Raw genomic sequence first — 16,252 nt, forward strand, 5'->3', positions numbered from 1 at the left:
CCTGCCATGGAATATTGTTCCCACATCTGGGGTGGTGCCCCCAAAACCTCTCTCAGGCTTCTTGATTCCATTCAGAAGAGGGCAGTTAGGTTAATTAATGATTCATCTCTAACAGAGTCTCTCCACTTGCTTTCTCATAGACGTACTGTTTCTGCTGCATGCCTCTTCTACAGATGCTTCCACGGGCACTGTTCTTCTGAATTGGCTTCTATAATTCCTGCTCTCTCTCTTTCAAAACAGTACGAACACGTGCCGCCACCAGCCAACATCCATTTACTGTCCAACTTCAAACCCACAGAACCAACTTTTCATCTTCCTCATTTATTCATTCAACTGCCGTTTTCTGGAACAACCTCCCTTCATACGTATTTCCTGAAAATTACAATCTACAGAAGTTCAAGTCCAATGTCAAAAAATATCTTCTTTCGTCTTCTCAACCTCCAACCCAAGCACGGTACTAAGTACTATAGGTTCTAATACCTCTCGTGTTTGGGGTTCTCATAAAAAAAAAAAAAAAACTGCTTGCTGACTGTGTACACCCTGCTGTGTTACACTTTTTCCCAAATGCCGATGGTGTCTTCCAAGATAACAATGCGCCGAGCCATCGGGCTTGATGTGCAGGAATGGTTTGAGGAGCACATTTCTGACTTCCGCTTATCAATCGCCCTCTGAACTCCCCTGATATCAATCCCATAGTCACTTGTGGCACACTATGGAAAGGCATATCAGGCATCGGGATGCACCCATCACCTCCATACCTGCATTGCTAGCTGCATTACACACAGCTTGGTTGTCCCTACCTCCCAAACACTAACGACATTTTGTTGAATCGATGCCACGTCGGATAGCTGCTATACTGAGGGCAAAAGGAGGACTTACGAAGTATTAGGTAGGTCATAATTCAGTGATCACTCAGTGTATATGCGCAGCTTAGATGGTAAGGACTAGTCTGAGTTAGGGGGTGCCTCTGTAGCCAGGTGGGCAGGAGCAACAGTGTGTAGCACATGCTTCTTGATTAGACCAGGGTTCAAGTCCGTGACCACCAAATACGGAAAGGTCAGGTAATGACTACCGCATATCCCCGGAGCAATATGGCTTTAGTTGCTAATGCTCCTAAAAACCAAATGACAACAACAACAACTGAGTTAGGGTGTGGATGTAATAACTTGATTAGCTTAGCTATAAGAGGGAAAGGGACCAAGTGAGCTGCAGGCAGATGGTCTCTCTCCCGCATGGGTGGTGGTTGAGCTTTGTTTGTTTGTTTGTTATTTGGTTTTTAGGAGCATTAGCAACTAAGGCCATATTGCTCCAGGGATATTTGCGTTGGTCATTCCCTGACCTTTCCATATCCTCCGTATTTGGCGGTCATGGGCTCGAACCCCGGCCTAATCAAGAAGCGTGTGCTACGCACTGCTGCTCCTACCCACCTGGCTGCTGAGGCGCCGCTGAGCTTTGAAAGCCATAGGTAGCAAAAGGAGCATGAAAGAGGTGGATGACCCTAGAATCAAGGTAGGGCAAGTCAACTTTGGTGGTCACACGGACTGGGCCCTCCACGGAGTGTGTTTGTGTGAGAGTAAATAACCCTATTGTGTTGGAAGGTACATAAACATGAGTGGATGAGGATGACTTTTTTTTTTTTTTTTTTTACCATATACAGTGCTGTTTGGTCCTAAGAATCAGGACCCATATAGAATTCTTTATGGGTTTTGATTTTGTGGAAGCATATGGGAACTGGAAAGTAAGTCTGCTTCAACCAGGGTACCTGCCTGCCCACTGATGAAAGTCAAATAGCCAGAAATGGCACTGGTGGGAAGAATTTAGTTATCATTGTGAGACTCCGATTGGGTAATAACAGTCTTCTCTGTTGAGAGGCATTGCCTAATCAGGGAATTGAGTTTTGAGTCTGTATGTGAGGGTCAAGATAAACTATCCCTTTCATCGTTCTACAGCATCTTTTCCTCTTCCCCTCTTACTCTCACTTTCCTACCTCTTTCATTCTTTGCTCAGTCTCACAGGGATAGTATGAGGATAGCTGAGATTTTTATCCCATACCATTTTCAAAACGGTGGTGTCTGGGTGGTGGTGCCCACTGAGAATAAATAACAGTAGTCTCCTCTATTAGAGAAGCGTTGTTTATTCGAAGTAGTGCAATACCTGCTATCTCGTTGTGAAGGTAGCCACAATATGAGATAAAATGAAATGATGCCTTTATACTACTACTTTACACTACGTATAGTTAAACTTATAGGTAAACTATGGTGTATTTCATCATCATCATTCTACTCTTCCGTTTGGCATGGGTTGAGTCCCTATTTAGATATCATCCTCCATTGTTGTTGATCTCTTGAACCTTGCATCGTTTGTTGTTAACTCTGAAAGCCTGTGTTTTCCTTTAGGCACTGGAGCCATTCTCTTTTGGGTTTTCCCGGTGGTCTCTTATCTCCAATTCTTCATGTCAGTTTATGTTCTCTCCAGTTTGTTTTATTGATTTTCCTTGGACATCTCATTTCAAATGACACTATTTTTTGCCTTTCTTTCTTATTTATTTTCCAATTCTCTGATCCATAAGTTGCTGTGGATATGATGACAGTTTCATATAGTTTAATTTTTAGACTCTTTGAGATTTTATTGCTCTTCCATGTTTTTGAATTTGTTCATGTTTGTCCATCCGATGTTCAATCTGTGATTAATTTGGTCAATATTACTTAGGTTTCTGGTTATTAGAGAGCCCAGGTATATAAATTTTTGTACTTGTTCTATTTGTTGATTTTGTATGTTTGTTTATGTATTTATGTTTTTTTTCCGATTTGCATTACTTTGGTTTTATTTATATTATAATATTAATTCCATAATTATTGCTTGCTTTATTGATGTTTGTTAATATTTCTTTTAGTTGTTCTTTGGTTTCTGTTAAAATCACAATATCATCTGCATATTTTATGTGGTTTATATTTTTTCCATTTATTATTGTTCCTCTTTTTTCTTCAATTGATTTTATTAGTTCTTCTAGGTAGATATTAAATAGATATGGAGATAAAGGGCATCTCTGCATGACTCCTTTCTCTATTTCAAATTTCTTTGTTTTAAGTTTGTTGAATTTTACTATTGCTCTTGTATTTTTGTAGAAATTGTTTACAAACATGATTATTTCATGATCAAGTGGGATTTTTTATAGTTGCTTCATTAACTTTTCTCTGTTTACAGAGTCAAATGCCTGCTTGAAATTGATGAAGCACAGATAAAGAGGTTTCTTCTTATTCCAATATTTTTCTGCAATGATGTTTAGTGTGAATATTTGGTCTATTGTTGATCTGTCTTTTCTAAATCCTGCTTGTTCTTCCCCTATTGTTTATTCATATGTTTTAAGTATCCTATTTTGTAAAATCCTTATAAATATTTTATATATATGATTTAAAAGGGTAATGGGTCTATAATTCTGACAATTTTCTTCATCTCCTTTTTTGTGTATAGGTACTATTCCACTTTTCCAGTCTTCTGTTATATCACCTGTAAATGAAATTAGATTAAACAATTGTGCGAGGTGTTTTAACATTGCATCACCTCCAAATTTCCATAGTTCTGCTTGGATACCATCATTTCTGGATGTCTTGTCATTCTTCATTTGGCATTCTTTTGTTATCGAGGGTACTTTATCTCTTCTATTATCTAAGGCAAGAGCATTTTTTCCTTCCCCTTTGAACAGGGTTTGGTAATATCCTTTTCATATGATCTGTGTTTTTTCCGATTTGCATTATTTTGGTTTTATTTATATTAATATTAATATCATAATTGGTGCTTGCTTTATTGATGTTTGTTAATATTTCTTTTAGTTGTTCTTTGATTTCTGTTAAAAATCACAATATCATTTGCATATTTTATGTGCATTTTTTATTTTTTCCATTTGTTATTGTGCCCCTTTTTTCTTCAATTGATATAATATTGGTGTACTAACACTAATGTTATATAGTTAATTTCAACCCATAACATATTATGCCTTGCGCATTTAATTTTCAAAATAGTACATGTTGGTGTACTAACGCAGTCCATGTGTTATCTTGTTGCAAGACTCACTTTTGCCTCTGCCTGTGGATATTGTTAGTCAGGGAATTTCCCCATCCCCCAAGCTAACCACCTTATACTGCCTCCATACAGTGTTAGGAAATATTTTACCCCTTTTAAAAAAACAGCTTCCCCATTATCACTCGACTACTGAAATTATCTGAGAAATAGTTATTAAATTTTTACTTATGTTAACATTTTGTTATTATTCTGTCGTATGGGATTATTTTTTCTTGTACAGTAATAATATTTCTTGTGAATTTTATACTTTTAATCAGGGAAGCGATATAACTTACATCACAATATAGCAATGCAGAAAAACTCTCCGTGAAAAGTTTCTAATAGTGTGAGAATTTCCACCCATAACACACACCCAGGGTCCTGAGCTGGATATCATCATTCTTCTCCTCCTTGGTGATTCCTTTTATTTCTCTCTCTCTGTCTCTTGGGGTAGTTCAGAAATTTTTTTTTTTGGCTGGTGCAGCATAAGCCTCAGGCTTCCTTGCACCATATGGCTAATAATATTATGCCTTGCGCATTTAGTTTTCAAAATAGTACATATTAGTGTACTAACGCGCAGCCCATGTGTTATCTTGTTATTGCAAGACTCACTTTTGCCTCTGCCTGTGGATATTCTTAGTCAAGGGAAGAGAATTCCCCTGACTGAGAATATCCAGTTATCGGTTATCATACTCGGTTATAGTGGAGCCACCAATGTGAGAGTTGCATTGGTGGCTCCACTTTCCCACTAGTTATTGCCTCCGAGCGTGTTCGCTGTCTATGTAGCAGCTCTGTGCTTTTAAATGCAAAAGATGGCATGTTTTAAAATCTTACTGACGGCATTAAAATTTCTCGATGAATTATTTTGTTTCTGTTAAAATGTTGTGAGGCGGTAGCATTAAAACTTCACATTTATTAACCGCAACACTAAGAAGGCCGTGCATGTCATATATGTTGTCTATTTTTACTGCAATTTTCGCCGATCTATAGAAATTCGTACCGCTTCAGGTTTGGAAATAAATAGCAAGCTTTTTGAAATACATTATATCAGTTTGGCAAAGTTATATATTGTTCTTGCAATGGCATCGGCATCAAATTCAACTTCCAGTCTGTTAAAATTTTTTATGCTTATTGGACAACTAAAGGTATGAGCAAACTTAGTTTAACCTTCAGCACAGCACATGGGTTTGAGCTGACTCTAGATTTCCCCACTGTGGGTGGGCTTAGGGGGTTAAACCATCCTCTTACGGAATATTTTTTGTAAAAAAATATTAAATGTATCGCCACGTGTTTGACGTTTGTAAAAGCTACCAGTGCGAAACATACGCACTCGCATACCCCCCCCCCCCAACGAAATTTCTGGATGCACCATTGGGACTGACTTCCTTACAAGTATGGAAGTTTGCCATTTCTTCACCCGTAATTAGCTGGCATTTTAGTTGTGAATTTGAACCACTGTAATCTAGGAAATAGTAATAAATTGTTTAGGACTGTCTGACCTATGTGCTGTGAAGAAGTAAGTTTATATGCGATATAAACGGTATGATTATATGCAATAATGAAAGTGTTTTCAACTGATTAATCTAATAATCTATCAGCAAGATAAATAAAGCAAATTAGTATGGCAGTATATTAAATTAGTAGATGTTATGAATGATCCGAGTTACCAGCAGTTCATGGAGAACATCTGAGACAATTGTAGTAATTCATTCTTCTGGTCTAAAAGGCATTTATAAAACAACTGATGCCTTTAAAAGAGTGCCTTTGGTATTTTGGAAGTTGTTTTCATAGAGGAAATGCTGAATGAAATTTATCTAAAAGCAGTTATAGCTTTTCAGTTTAGGAGTAAGATCACTACCTGTTGATTACATATCCCACCAAAAAGAAAGATGATGTTTCATCTATCCTGCAGGAAAAGATTGTAATCTGGCTTTCTTAGCTAAGTCATGTAGTTCGTAACAGCTGTGTTCCATGTACTAGTGGGTAGTAACAACGTTTTTTGATTTGTTTGTTATGTTTTTAGGGATTAATCAACAAAAAACCGTTTTAGAGGACAAAGCTTGTTCAAAACTTTCACACCCAGTAAACCTGCCCGAATTAAAATGATAATGTTTTGTTATTCCAGAACTTATATGTTGAATACCTGGATTTCAGTGGCTGAACATTCTACTCCAGTAGATATGTCACTGTTTACAGTTTTATTAACACATTGGCTACTCCTATTCATGGATTAGACAAAAATGTGACACGAATAATGGTTTTATTTCCAATTGTAAAAAACTTCTCTGATTACAAATTAACTAGGTTGGAACTCTGAAGAAAAATAAAAAGGGAACTTTCTTCCTCCTTCAGGAGTTAGCGAATCAGGATAAGAATACATGTTTGTATACAGTAGAGAGAGAGATATATATTGTGCTTCTTCCCTGTTGTCTGCCAACAAGAAAAATAAAGAAGATAGTAGAGATATCATCTTCAGTGCATTATTATACACATAAATATGTCATTTGATTTGTCAGAGATTACTAGTTTTTATAATAAAACTACAGATCGTACAGACATCTTCAACCAGCTCTGCAATAGGTATTGAATCTGAGATGTGATCTGAATGATGTCACATATTTTCATAGGTTATCATCAGCCATTTTCAATCCACTGCAGGATGAAGGTCTCTCCATCAACTTTCCAGTTCCTTCTGTTTTGTGCAATAGCCATCCATTTACTACCCACAGACTCATGAATTTCATCTGTCCCTCTCCGTCGTTGTCTTCTAGTTCCTCTTTGGTACCATTCTGTTATTTTCCTAGTCCATCTGTCATCATGCCTTCGAACTTTGTGTCCTGCCCAAGACCATTTTAGTTCTTTAGTTTTGATGAGAATGTCCTTTACTTGAGTTTGCTGCCTAAGCCATGTGTTTCTCTTATTTAACAGTGTGATTCCCAATACAGTATAATTCGTTCCATTCTTCCCTGTGTAGTTCTCAACTTCTCTTCCATTCTCTTTTGGTGAGTGCCCAAGTTTCACTTCCATAAGTCATGGTTGGGAGTATACATTGGTTGATTATTTTACGTTTCAGACAAATTGGGATATTGCTCCTCAGTATGTGACTATATTTCCTGAATGTTGTCCATCCAAAATTTATTCTTCTCTTGACTTCCAGCCATTTATCATTATTACAGCTAATGACTTGTCCCAGATAAGTATATGACGTCACCTATTCAATTACTGCTTCTTCAATCATTATATCCCTTTCTGTGGCATACTTGTTCATCATTACTTTTGTTTTAGCCATATTCATCTTTAGTCCAAAATCCTTACTAACTCTGCATAACTGATTAAGATTTTCCTCTAATTCTTTGGGATCGTGGCTTATGACCATAATGTCAACTGCAAATCATAAATGGTTTAGGTACTCTCCATTCACATTGACTCCTTTTTGCAAGCAGTCTAATCTTCTGAAAGCTTCCTCAAGGGCAGCAGTAAACAACTTCGGAGATATTGTCTCCTTGTCGAACTCCTTTCTCAATTTTAAAGTTATTACTGTCTTTGTCTAGTCTAATAAAGGAGGTAGCATTCTCATATATTTTCTTCAAAATCATTGCCTTATGCTGTATGGAGTCAAATGCCTTTTCATAATCCACAAATGCCAGGCATAATGTTGTTTTATATTCATTTGCTTTCTCCATTAGCTGTGATATTACGTGAAGGTGATCCGTAGTTGAGAATCCTGTCCTAAAGTCAGCTTGCTCTTTCGGTTGATTCTCATCAAGTATTCTTTCTAATCTGTTAGTAATGACCCTTGTGAACAACTTGTAGATGTGGGATAACGAGCTAATTGGTCTATAATTTCCAATTTCTGATTTATCTCCTTTCTTATGCAGCAAAACTATGATCGCATTATTCCACTCCTTAGGCATCACACCTTTTTTAATGCATTTTGTGAAGAGTCTTGCCAGTTTTTGTGCCATGTCTCTTCCTCCCAATTTTAACAACTCTACAGTAACTTAATCTTCCCCCAGGGCTTTGTTATTCTTCATTTTCTTCAATGCATGTTCTATCAGGAAGGATATCAGATTATTGTATGTGCTACTAATTTGCAATCCATCTTCCCCCACTGCTGGCATCATTCCCTTGCTCCTTGTATAACTATTTATAGTAGTCTTCTGCTATTTGAATTATGCCTTCTCTGCTATTTATAAGTACACCATTGCTATTCTTTAGTTTCAGTATCATTTGTCTTTCTGTATTACTGCTCATGGCTGCTGATTTAAATACTTTGTTTTCCCTTAATGCTTGTTTTACTTTTCTTGTGTTGAATTTTCTTATGTCCTCTCTGAGTCTCTTTCTAATGACTTTGCATAACTCAGTATACTCAATTTTCTCCTTGTCAGTGTTTTTCATGACAAGCATTTCTTGACTAATTTTTCTTCTTTGGATTTCTTTTTCCCTATAGGTTTCTTGTGCTTTATCACTTTCAGAAAGTTGTAATATTCCTCGTTGATATCTTGGTCCTGAGCAGTCTGCAGAAGCTCAAACTTGTTAAGTTCCAGTACATACTGCTTTTTTTCTTCTGTTATCCCAAAGACCGTATTATTTACTCGAGTCAGTTTTTTCTTTTCTTACATCTATATCAAATGTGCATCTTACCATTCTGTGATCACTTCCAACATTTACCTTGTTCAGGACAGTAACATCATTCACGATATATCTTCTGTTAGTGAGGATGAAGTAGTAGTTAATCCATTTGGGCTCTTCCATGTCCACTTTGTGTTCACCCTTTTCTTGAAAAAAGTGTTCATTGCTGACATTCCTCGAGATTCTGCAAATTCCACAAGTCTTTCACCTCTTTCATTTCTTTCACCAATTCCAAATTTTCCTATAGTTCCCCTTTCTGTGCTGTTTTGTCTCTTTCCAACTTTAGCATTGGAGTCTCCCATAATGATAGTGTAGTGATCACTGTTTTCATTGGTGTACAGCAGATTTCCACTTGATAAACTTATAAGTGATTAATTTCTTCTTCTTGTTTCAGCCAAACTGATGATATTCCAGTTCACATTTCCTAGTTCCTTCTCCAGCTCTAATTCTTTCTCCATTTTCCTTTTAAAGGGAAATTGGAAAATTATTTAAAGGGAAAATGGAAAAGGAAAATTTAAAAGGAATTAGAAAATTCCTTTTCCAGCTTTTTTCATAGGTATTCAGTTTCAAGAAGAACTAACCACTGGCCTTTGTATTATTTATTTATTGGAGTTTTTAATGCTTTTGGAATAAATTCTGTTGTTTTTTTTAATAATTCTAAGGTCAGATATAAGGAATCAGTTCCAAACAGATAGTCATTCCCCAAGGCTTTGGCAGTGAATCTAATCATGTTACATGCAGGAGTGTTGAGAGCCTGCAAGCCCTTGGGTAAACATCTTCACCAGCTAGTTTACCGATTCTTGTGGGAGGGTGGACTTTTTTGATTCTGGGCCCTCTACACAAAGTATAAGCCGGCAGCAACTGACACCCCCATCCACTGGCATTCCTGCTTATGTGGAATGTTGATATACATGGCCAACTTAGATGCTGAATGCTTAATGATCAGCTCCAAGCAGTGTCTCAAGGATGTTCAGAAAAGTGGCAGCTATGTTTTAGTACATCAAAATGCAAGGTTTTACACTTGGGGAGGAGCAATCCCAGTATAACTTACACACTTGGTGGAGTTGAATTGAAAACAGTAGAGGAATGAAGAAATTTTTGGAGTTATGATATGGGCAGATATGAGGTTGTCTAAGCAGTACAGACGGGCAGCAAGGAAGGTCCATGGAGTCCTATTGATGATTTATTGAACATTTGCATGTAGAGAAAGAGAGCACATAATCCCACTCTATAAGGCAATTGCAAAACTGCCCACTAATACTGAGTCCAAGTATGGAAACCACACCTAAATAAGACATTCATCTTCTTGAAAAGGTTTAGAGATGGGCAACCTGCTTGGTGAGATCTTCAAAAGGATACGCATATGAGGAAAGACGAAATATGTAGCTTGTCAACCTTGGAGGAGGTCTCCTCTAAAGGTGACCTGATTGCGGTCCATAAGGTTCTGAGAAAGGATAGGAAATTGAATAAAGGTAAAATTTTCACTGTTATAAACGATTCCATAACTAGGAGTATAAAATTCAAATTACAGGGAAATAGATTTAGAGTTGATTGTAAGAAGTTTTAGCCAGCAAGTTGTACTAGGATGTTAACATCCAAGGTTAGTTGGGGCTAACAAATTGAGAAAATTCAAAGTTCAGCTGGATATTTATGTAAGGAAGGAAACATATTGGTAATTATTTTTTCTTATCTTTATTTTTATTATTTATCTTTTGGTAGGTTGTAAAGAAGCCAGCCTTATGCTGTGGCAAAATGTTTTGCCTTAATAAACTTTCATATCACTAGAAAAATGTCAATTTTGCTATCAGCAATGAATTGTGTGTCCTTCACTTTCAACACGAATCCAAATGTTCATCAGTGCAAAAGCCTGTAGATACTGTAAATGAATGCTGCATTTGTATTGCTTGCTTTTGAAAGAACTTAGATGGGACTCAATTTAGAGAAAAGATCTCAGTAGTTGGGATGCAGAGTTCTGCTTGAGACTGCATATAATGTATGCAACCCAAGAGACCATTGATTTGGGATGAGAACTTGATAATCCTCCCTGAAGCCCTGATCTGACCCTTAGAATTTCCATTTATGGTCCACTTAAATAACAGTTTGTTGGCAAATTATGATGATGCAGAGGTTGAAAATGATTTACCACAGGTTTAAACATCAACTGACATCTTTTTTATGCAGCTGGTTTCAGAATTTGATTTAATGATGAGACGAGTTTACTAATGTTTTTGATGATTACGTTGAAAAATAAATGCTGTGTTGGTCAGTTTCCTGCTTGCTCTTTTCTTTTCTATACTTTGTGACCAACTTCCAATGTAGAATCCAGGAAGGGAAGATGAAAGTTTTGCCTTAGAAAAATAGATTGTAAAAGTAGGACTGTTTTTTCCCAATCTAAAACATTCATCTGTAGCAAACATCATGTAGTATAGAAAAGTGCAATTTTTATTAGAACAGAAGGCTCCTAGACTGTTCAGGTTGGATGGGAAATAAATTTTCTGGATAATTGAAACCCTGGTTAATTTGCAAAATGAAAGAAAAACTTGTAAATGTGACAAAAATGTAAATTTATTTATGTATGTGCTTGTTAATATTTATAAAAATATACTACAGTATGAGAGGTTTAATATAAATTTTAATAAAAACAATTTTTTGTAAAAGGAAAATGATAAAGTTCCCTTTTTTTTTTTTCTTGATTTATTTCAGTAATTCATGCCTTTATCTACTCCATCCACACAGCTAAAACCCCTGATAGCTGCCTTGAAAATATTTTCTTTGATTTTTCTGCTGAAAATTCCAGGAATCTCTGTAAATATCACACAATTAGGAAAAATTCAGGAACACAATTATTGAAGTGCATGGGTTTTTCAGGTTGCATTTTGCTTGCTGACAGGTCTAAAGAGTTTTAATTTCAAAAATTAATTAAAAATATATGCTTTTAATTATGGGTGCTAATTAGAAAAACACTGAAAAAATGTCACAAAATAATCATACAGTAGTAACGGAACATTAAAAAATGTACAGAGTATTTTTTGGGTCTAATGGCACCAGGGATTTACCCCATCTTCGCGTATGTTCTTTGTATCGAGGACAGTACGCTGTCAAGGCCAGAGGTTTAAAAGTGTGTGGATCATGTATTGTGTAATATGTTGTGCCCCTTGTTCCTCTGGCTTGTTAGCCGCCAGACCCCAGATGGGACCTGTCGTTTACGTACTCCGCCACGTGGAGGCCAGTCAGGTGTTCCCTTATAGTTTGCTCTGGCAGGTCCTACCACCTATTTTCCTGAGATTTCAGTGGCTAGGACCTAAAAAAAAAAAAGAAAAAAAGAAAAAAAAAAAAGAAAATAAAATAATAATATATAAAAAAAAAAAAAAATCATTAAAATAATAATTCTTCTTTTCTTTTGGGCACAGATGGTACATTATACGCAACTTAGAGGGGCTATAAGGGATAAGCGCTGGAGGTAATAATATTTCCTAATGGGTCGGGCATGAATTTTGGTGTTTTAAATTTGTACGTGTGGGGCAAGCGCTGTTGTAAAGAGAAAGAGATGGGAGGGGAGGTGGAAGACTGGGGGGTTGGAAATTGCAAGTAAGGGGTCTATAGGGAAGATGACCCCCGTTGAAATAGTGGGGCATGCCCATGCCCCACCAGAGGAGAAAGAGGGATGGCAGGAGGGGGAGGAGACAGCAGGCCGTCCCCTCCCCTCCCGCTAGGGAAAGAGGAGTAAAAAGCAGGCTAGACAGAGCCAGGGCACTATATGGCTGTATGGCATCATAAGATGTAATCTTCAAGGTCCAAGTTGCAATCTTCGTCTTTGCATTGGTTCAGTGGTGGTCCAAGTCCAGAAGTCAGGTCCAGTTCGTCACGCTCACGTGTTGTATCTGCCTCAGGTGGTCACTAGTTCAGAGTTTCGCAGTCTTTCATAGGTTAGTGATATGTGGCAGGGATCTTTGTCTTTCAAAGAGTTTGCGGGCAAAGACAGTGAAAGCCTGGTAATTATCTTCTTCTTGCAATATTATTTCTTCTTGGTTTTTTAGCAAGGAGTTGATGCGTGTATATAGCTGACATCTGAGGTCCTCGTAGTTGTCACAGTCATGGATAAGATGTTCCCATGTTTCCTCCTGACCGCAGTTACAGCTCGGGTTGTCAGAGATTCCCAGCTCGTGGAGTTTTCCTCTGAAGGAGCCATGTCCTGTAAGAAGGAAGGTGGTGTGCAAGCCAGGGGAAAACCAGGATGGGGAAATAGGATATACCCTGCTGACATTGGGTATAAATTTTTTGGTGACTTGCCCTTTTGTGGTAAGATTCCATCTATTTTGCCAGATAGATTGCAGGTGTTCCGTTAACCTCTTATTTTCTGAGGATTTGCTTTTTTGTGGATCTGTTGTGTAACCTAGATAAGTTGTGGTTCTTCCTTTCGAATGTTGGTGTAGCAGCCCACAGTGCACTGTGGGATTAAAAAATGTAATCACAACAAATGCAGGGTTTCCATGTACAGTGAAACCTCTCTTAATGGACTCCTCTTGTTGTGGACGTTTAGGTTTAGTTCCCAGCCAGACATTAGAAATTGTGTTAGATGACCTCTCTATGGATGCGGATAATTTTGCAGGCGTCCTTTTAGTATTTTCAACCTTCCTGTGGAGTAATGTGTGCAAGTGAAGGCCAAGGTCATTATAGTAATATTAGTATTAATAATGGCGGGTGACAAGAAAGCAAACTTATACAGAATTAGCCAAAAAAAAAGGCAAGCACGCCAACACTTCCCATATAATCTGCCCAGTCTTTCTAACAGTTTTCTAGTTCTTCATTGAATTTATTTAAACTACCCACCTCTACAACACCAGATGGGAGTTTGTTCCAACAATTGACCATCTGCTGGATGGTCAATTGTTTCCACAAAACCTGCAACCAGCAGGTTTTGTGGAAATCAGCTTTAATTTATGTCCTCCTCATGTATAGTCTAAGCAAGAGGGAGGATTCCATCAGCATTGAGCTTACTCAGTCCCTTCAAAGCCTTAAACACCTCAATCAAACCTTGTAGGTGCTGCAATTTACTACAGAACTGAAGCAGTTCCTAGTTAAGAATACTCATTTGTTCCTCTCACTAATCTTATTCCTCTTATGTGCACCCATTACAACAGATCCACATCCTTCCTAAAATGAGGCTGCTGGACCTGTATACAGTACTCAAGATGTGGCCTGACCATTGCCTTATACAATTGAGTAATCACCTCCTTATCCTTCCTGTATATTATTAACAAAACCCTATCCGTGAGCTGTCCTGGCAGCCTGTCTGCACTGCTCAGAGAACTTCATGTTTGACTGCACATTTATCCTTAGCTCTCTTTCATTCTTCACTTCCTTAAGCTTGTGCCACAGTTGATATGTTAATCTGGATTACTGCTCCCCACATGAATTACCTTGCATTTGTCAGTATTAAAGTACTAATCAGACTTCTGATGGCCATGGATTACTCACAGAACAGATAGCTATGACTGTAATGTGTGCAAATTTATTTGGGCTGTCCAATGCAGTTTCATTGTTGCATATTTCTTAGGAAGGCAATAAAATTGCCGAACTGAGAAATGCTGGCTTGTCATGTGAGCAAGAGGAAGAATGCTATCAGTATTAAGCTTGCTCAATCCATTCAAGCCTCAAACACCTCAATCAGATCACCTTGCTGGTGCTTTAGTCCAGGATCAGGTGAAGTTCAGAGCTTCATTGACAAATTTACTTTAAAAAGCTTTTTACCAAAATCAACTTCATAGGAGTCATCATGGCAAAGAATAGAAACTCCACCAAACAAATAAGCTATGATGTTAATTGGCTCAGGAGTAAGTATTGGAACTTGTATTATGTGAAAGGTGCAGAAGTGTCATGCAAATACCATTCTGTTATGATCTGTGTCATATATCAGTAGTGTTGTATGGCCTATTTCAGAGATGAATACATATGCACTTGTTCAGTAGGGCTAGGCATTGTCAGTGGTGCAGAAGATGGACTAAATATCATAAATGAATGACTAAATAATGCTGTGTAATTTGCCTATATTTCAGAATACCTATATTTCAGTTTACCTATATTTCTATAGGTAAACTGTAGTTTGAAGTTGTCATTTGTATATAAATCCATTAAAGATTATAAAATTGCATGTATTTTTTGAATGTGTGTTAGCATTTTGACTATTTTCACTGTAATTGATTAAGAAATATAGATCCCCTCTTTGTCATACAGTACCTGTTTGCTGCTGTATTCATCACTCTGTACTTCACAGATAGTGTTGTCAGTTGTCTGATTTTGACTCCTGACAGTCTGGTATTTGTGCTTTCTGTCTGGGAACCAAGTTGAGAAAGTTCTGGACCAGACATGTAAATGTCCAATATTTTCTAATTAAATATGATCTATTGTCTATTTATAAGTGTTTCTTAGTTAAATTTTATTTGCATTGTTTTTATTATAGTACTTTTTTTTTTTTAAGAGGTGCAGCATTAGGCCAGCTCGCATATGTGTAAATTGCTTATTATCATACATACTATATTACATATCATATACATATCATATTACATACCAACTAAGAAATATTGTTCAAGGTTTAGGCCTAAATGGTTGTCAGATGGACTAATGAGACATGTGGCAGAGAAGAAAAATGCATGGGATACATACAAATTAATGGGTGACATGGAAGCCTATGATAGATATAAGTTGGTCTGTAACCAAGTCACAAAGGAGATTAGGCAGGCAAAGGCAGACTACGAAAAATCCTTGGCAAAGGATGCAAAGAAAAACAGAAAGGAGTTCTTTACATACTTGAACTCGAGAAGGAAAGGGATGAATCAGATTGGTCCACTGGATATTGATGGTTCAACAGTTGAGGATCCTGCTCAGGTGGCTAACAATCTAAACGAGTATTTTGCATCTACATTCACGCATGAGGAGTTATTCAGGAAGGAGAATGATGTAGGTAAAGTAAACATTGGCAGTGAGCTGGATGATTTTGTAATAACTGAGAGGAAAGTGGAGGAGAGATTGTTGAGGATAAACATAAAAAAGGCACCTGGGGTGGATGGGATCTATCCAGTTATATTAAAGGAGGCAGCAAAGGAAGTATGCAAACCCCTAGCCATAATTATGAGAGCTTCTTTGGACTCAGGGGAGGTACTCATAGACTGGAGATGTGCAAATGTAACCCCAATTCACAAAGGAGGATCAAAGGCTGACACAAGTAATTATAGACCTGTTAGTTTAACTTCTGTTCCAGGTAAATTAATGGAGGCACTGGTTAAAGAAGCACTGCAGGATCATCTAGACAAGAATTCAGTTATAGCTCAGACGCAGCATGGTTTTGTTAAGGGCAGGTCTTGCCTGACCAATTTGATTGGATACTATGATGTAGTCACAAAAGAACTGGATGCAGGGAATAACTTTGATATTATATATTTGGATCTTAGAAAGGCTTTTTGATACTGTTGCACATGGAAGACTGCTGCACAAATTGGAGCAGTGTGGCATTGGAGGCAAATTGCTGCTATGGATAAGGGGATGGTTGAGTGGCAGAAGACAG

The 16,252-nt window shown here is 37.4% G+C and overlaps 1 protein-coding gene across 6 annotated transcripts in view; it reads left to right on the forward strand.

The window, feature by feature from the left end:
- LOC150085538 (5'-deoxynucleotidase HDDC2) overlaps window positions 1–16,252 on the forward strand; it is a 173,125-nt gene that overhangs the window by 81,207 nt on the left and 75,666 nt on the right. For 2 of the 6 annotated variants that reach the window (XM_090373321.1, XM_090373322.1), the window contains exon 1: window positions 4,801–5,204. The exons of 2 other annotated variants lie outside the window; for them this stretch is intronic. In XM_090373321.1, coding sequence (XP_090229447.1) covers window positions 5,139–5,204 — 66 coding nt within the window. In that variant the 5' untranslated portion in view covers window positions 4,801–5,138. Of the gene's footprint in view, window positions 1–4,800; window positions 5,205–5,465; window positions 5,576–16,252 lie in introns of those variants that run through there. 2 more of the 6 variants (XM_090373326.1, XM_090373323.1) reach the window with 2 other exon arrangements.

This window comes from Mastigoproctus giganteus, chromosome 5, assembly GCF_048544385.1.
Source record: "Mastigoproctus giganteus isolate SK-2022 chromosome 5, ASM4854438v1, whole genome shotgun sequence".
Classification (NCBI taxonomy): Eukaryota; Metazoa; Arthropoda; class Arachnida; order Uropygi; family Thelyphonidae; genus Mastigoproctus; species Mastigoproctus giganteus.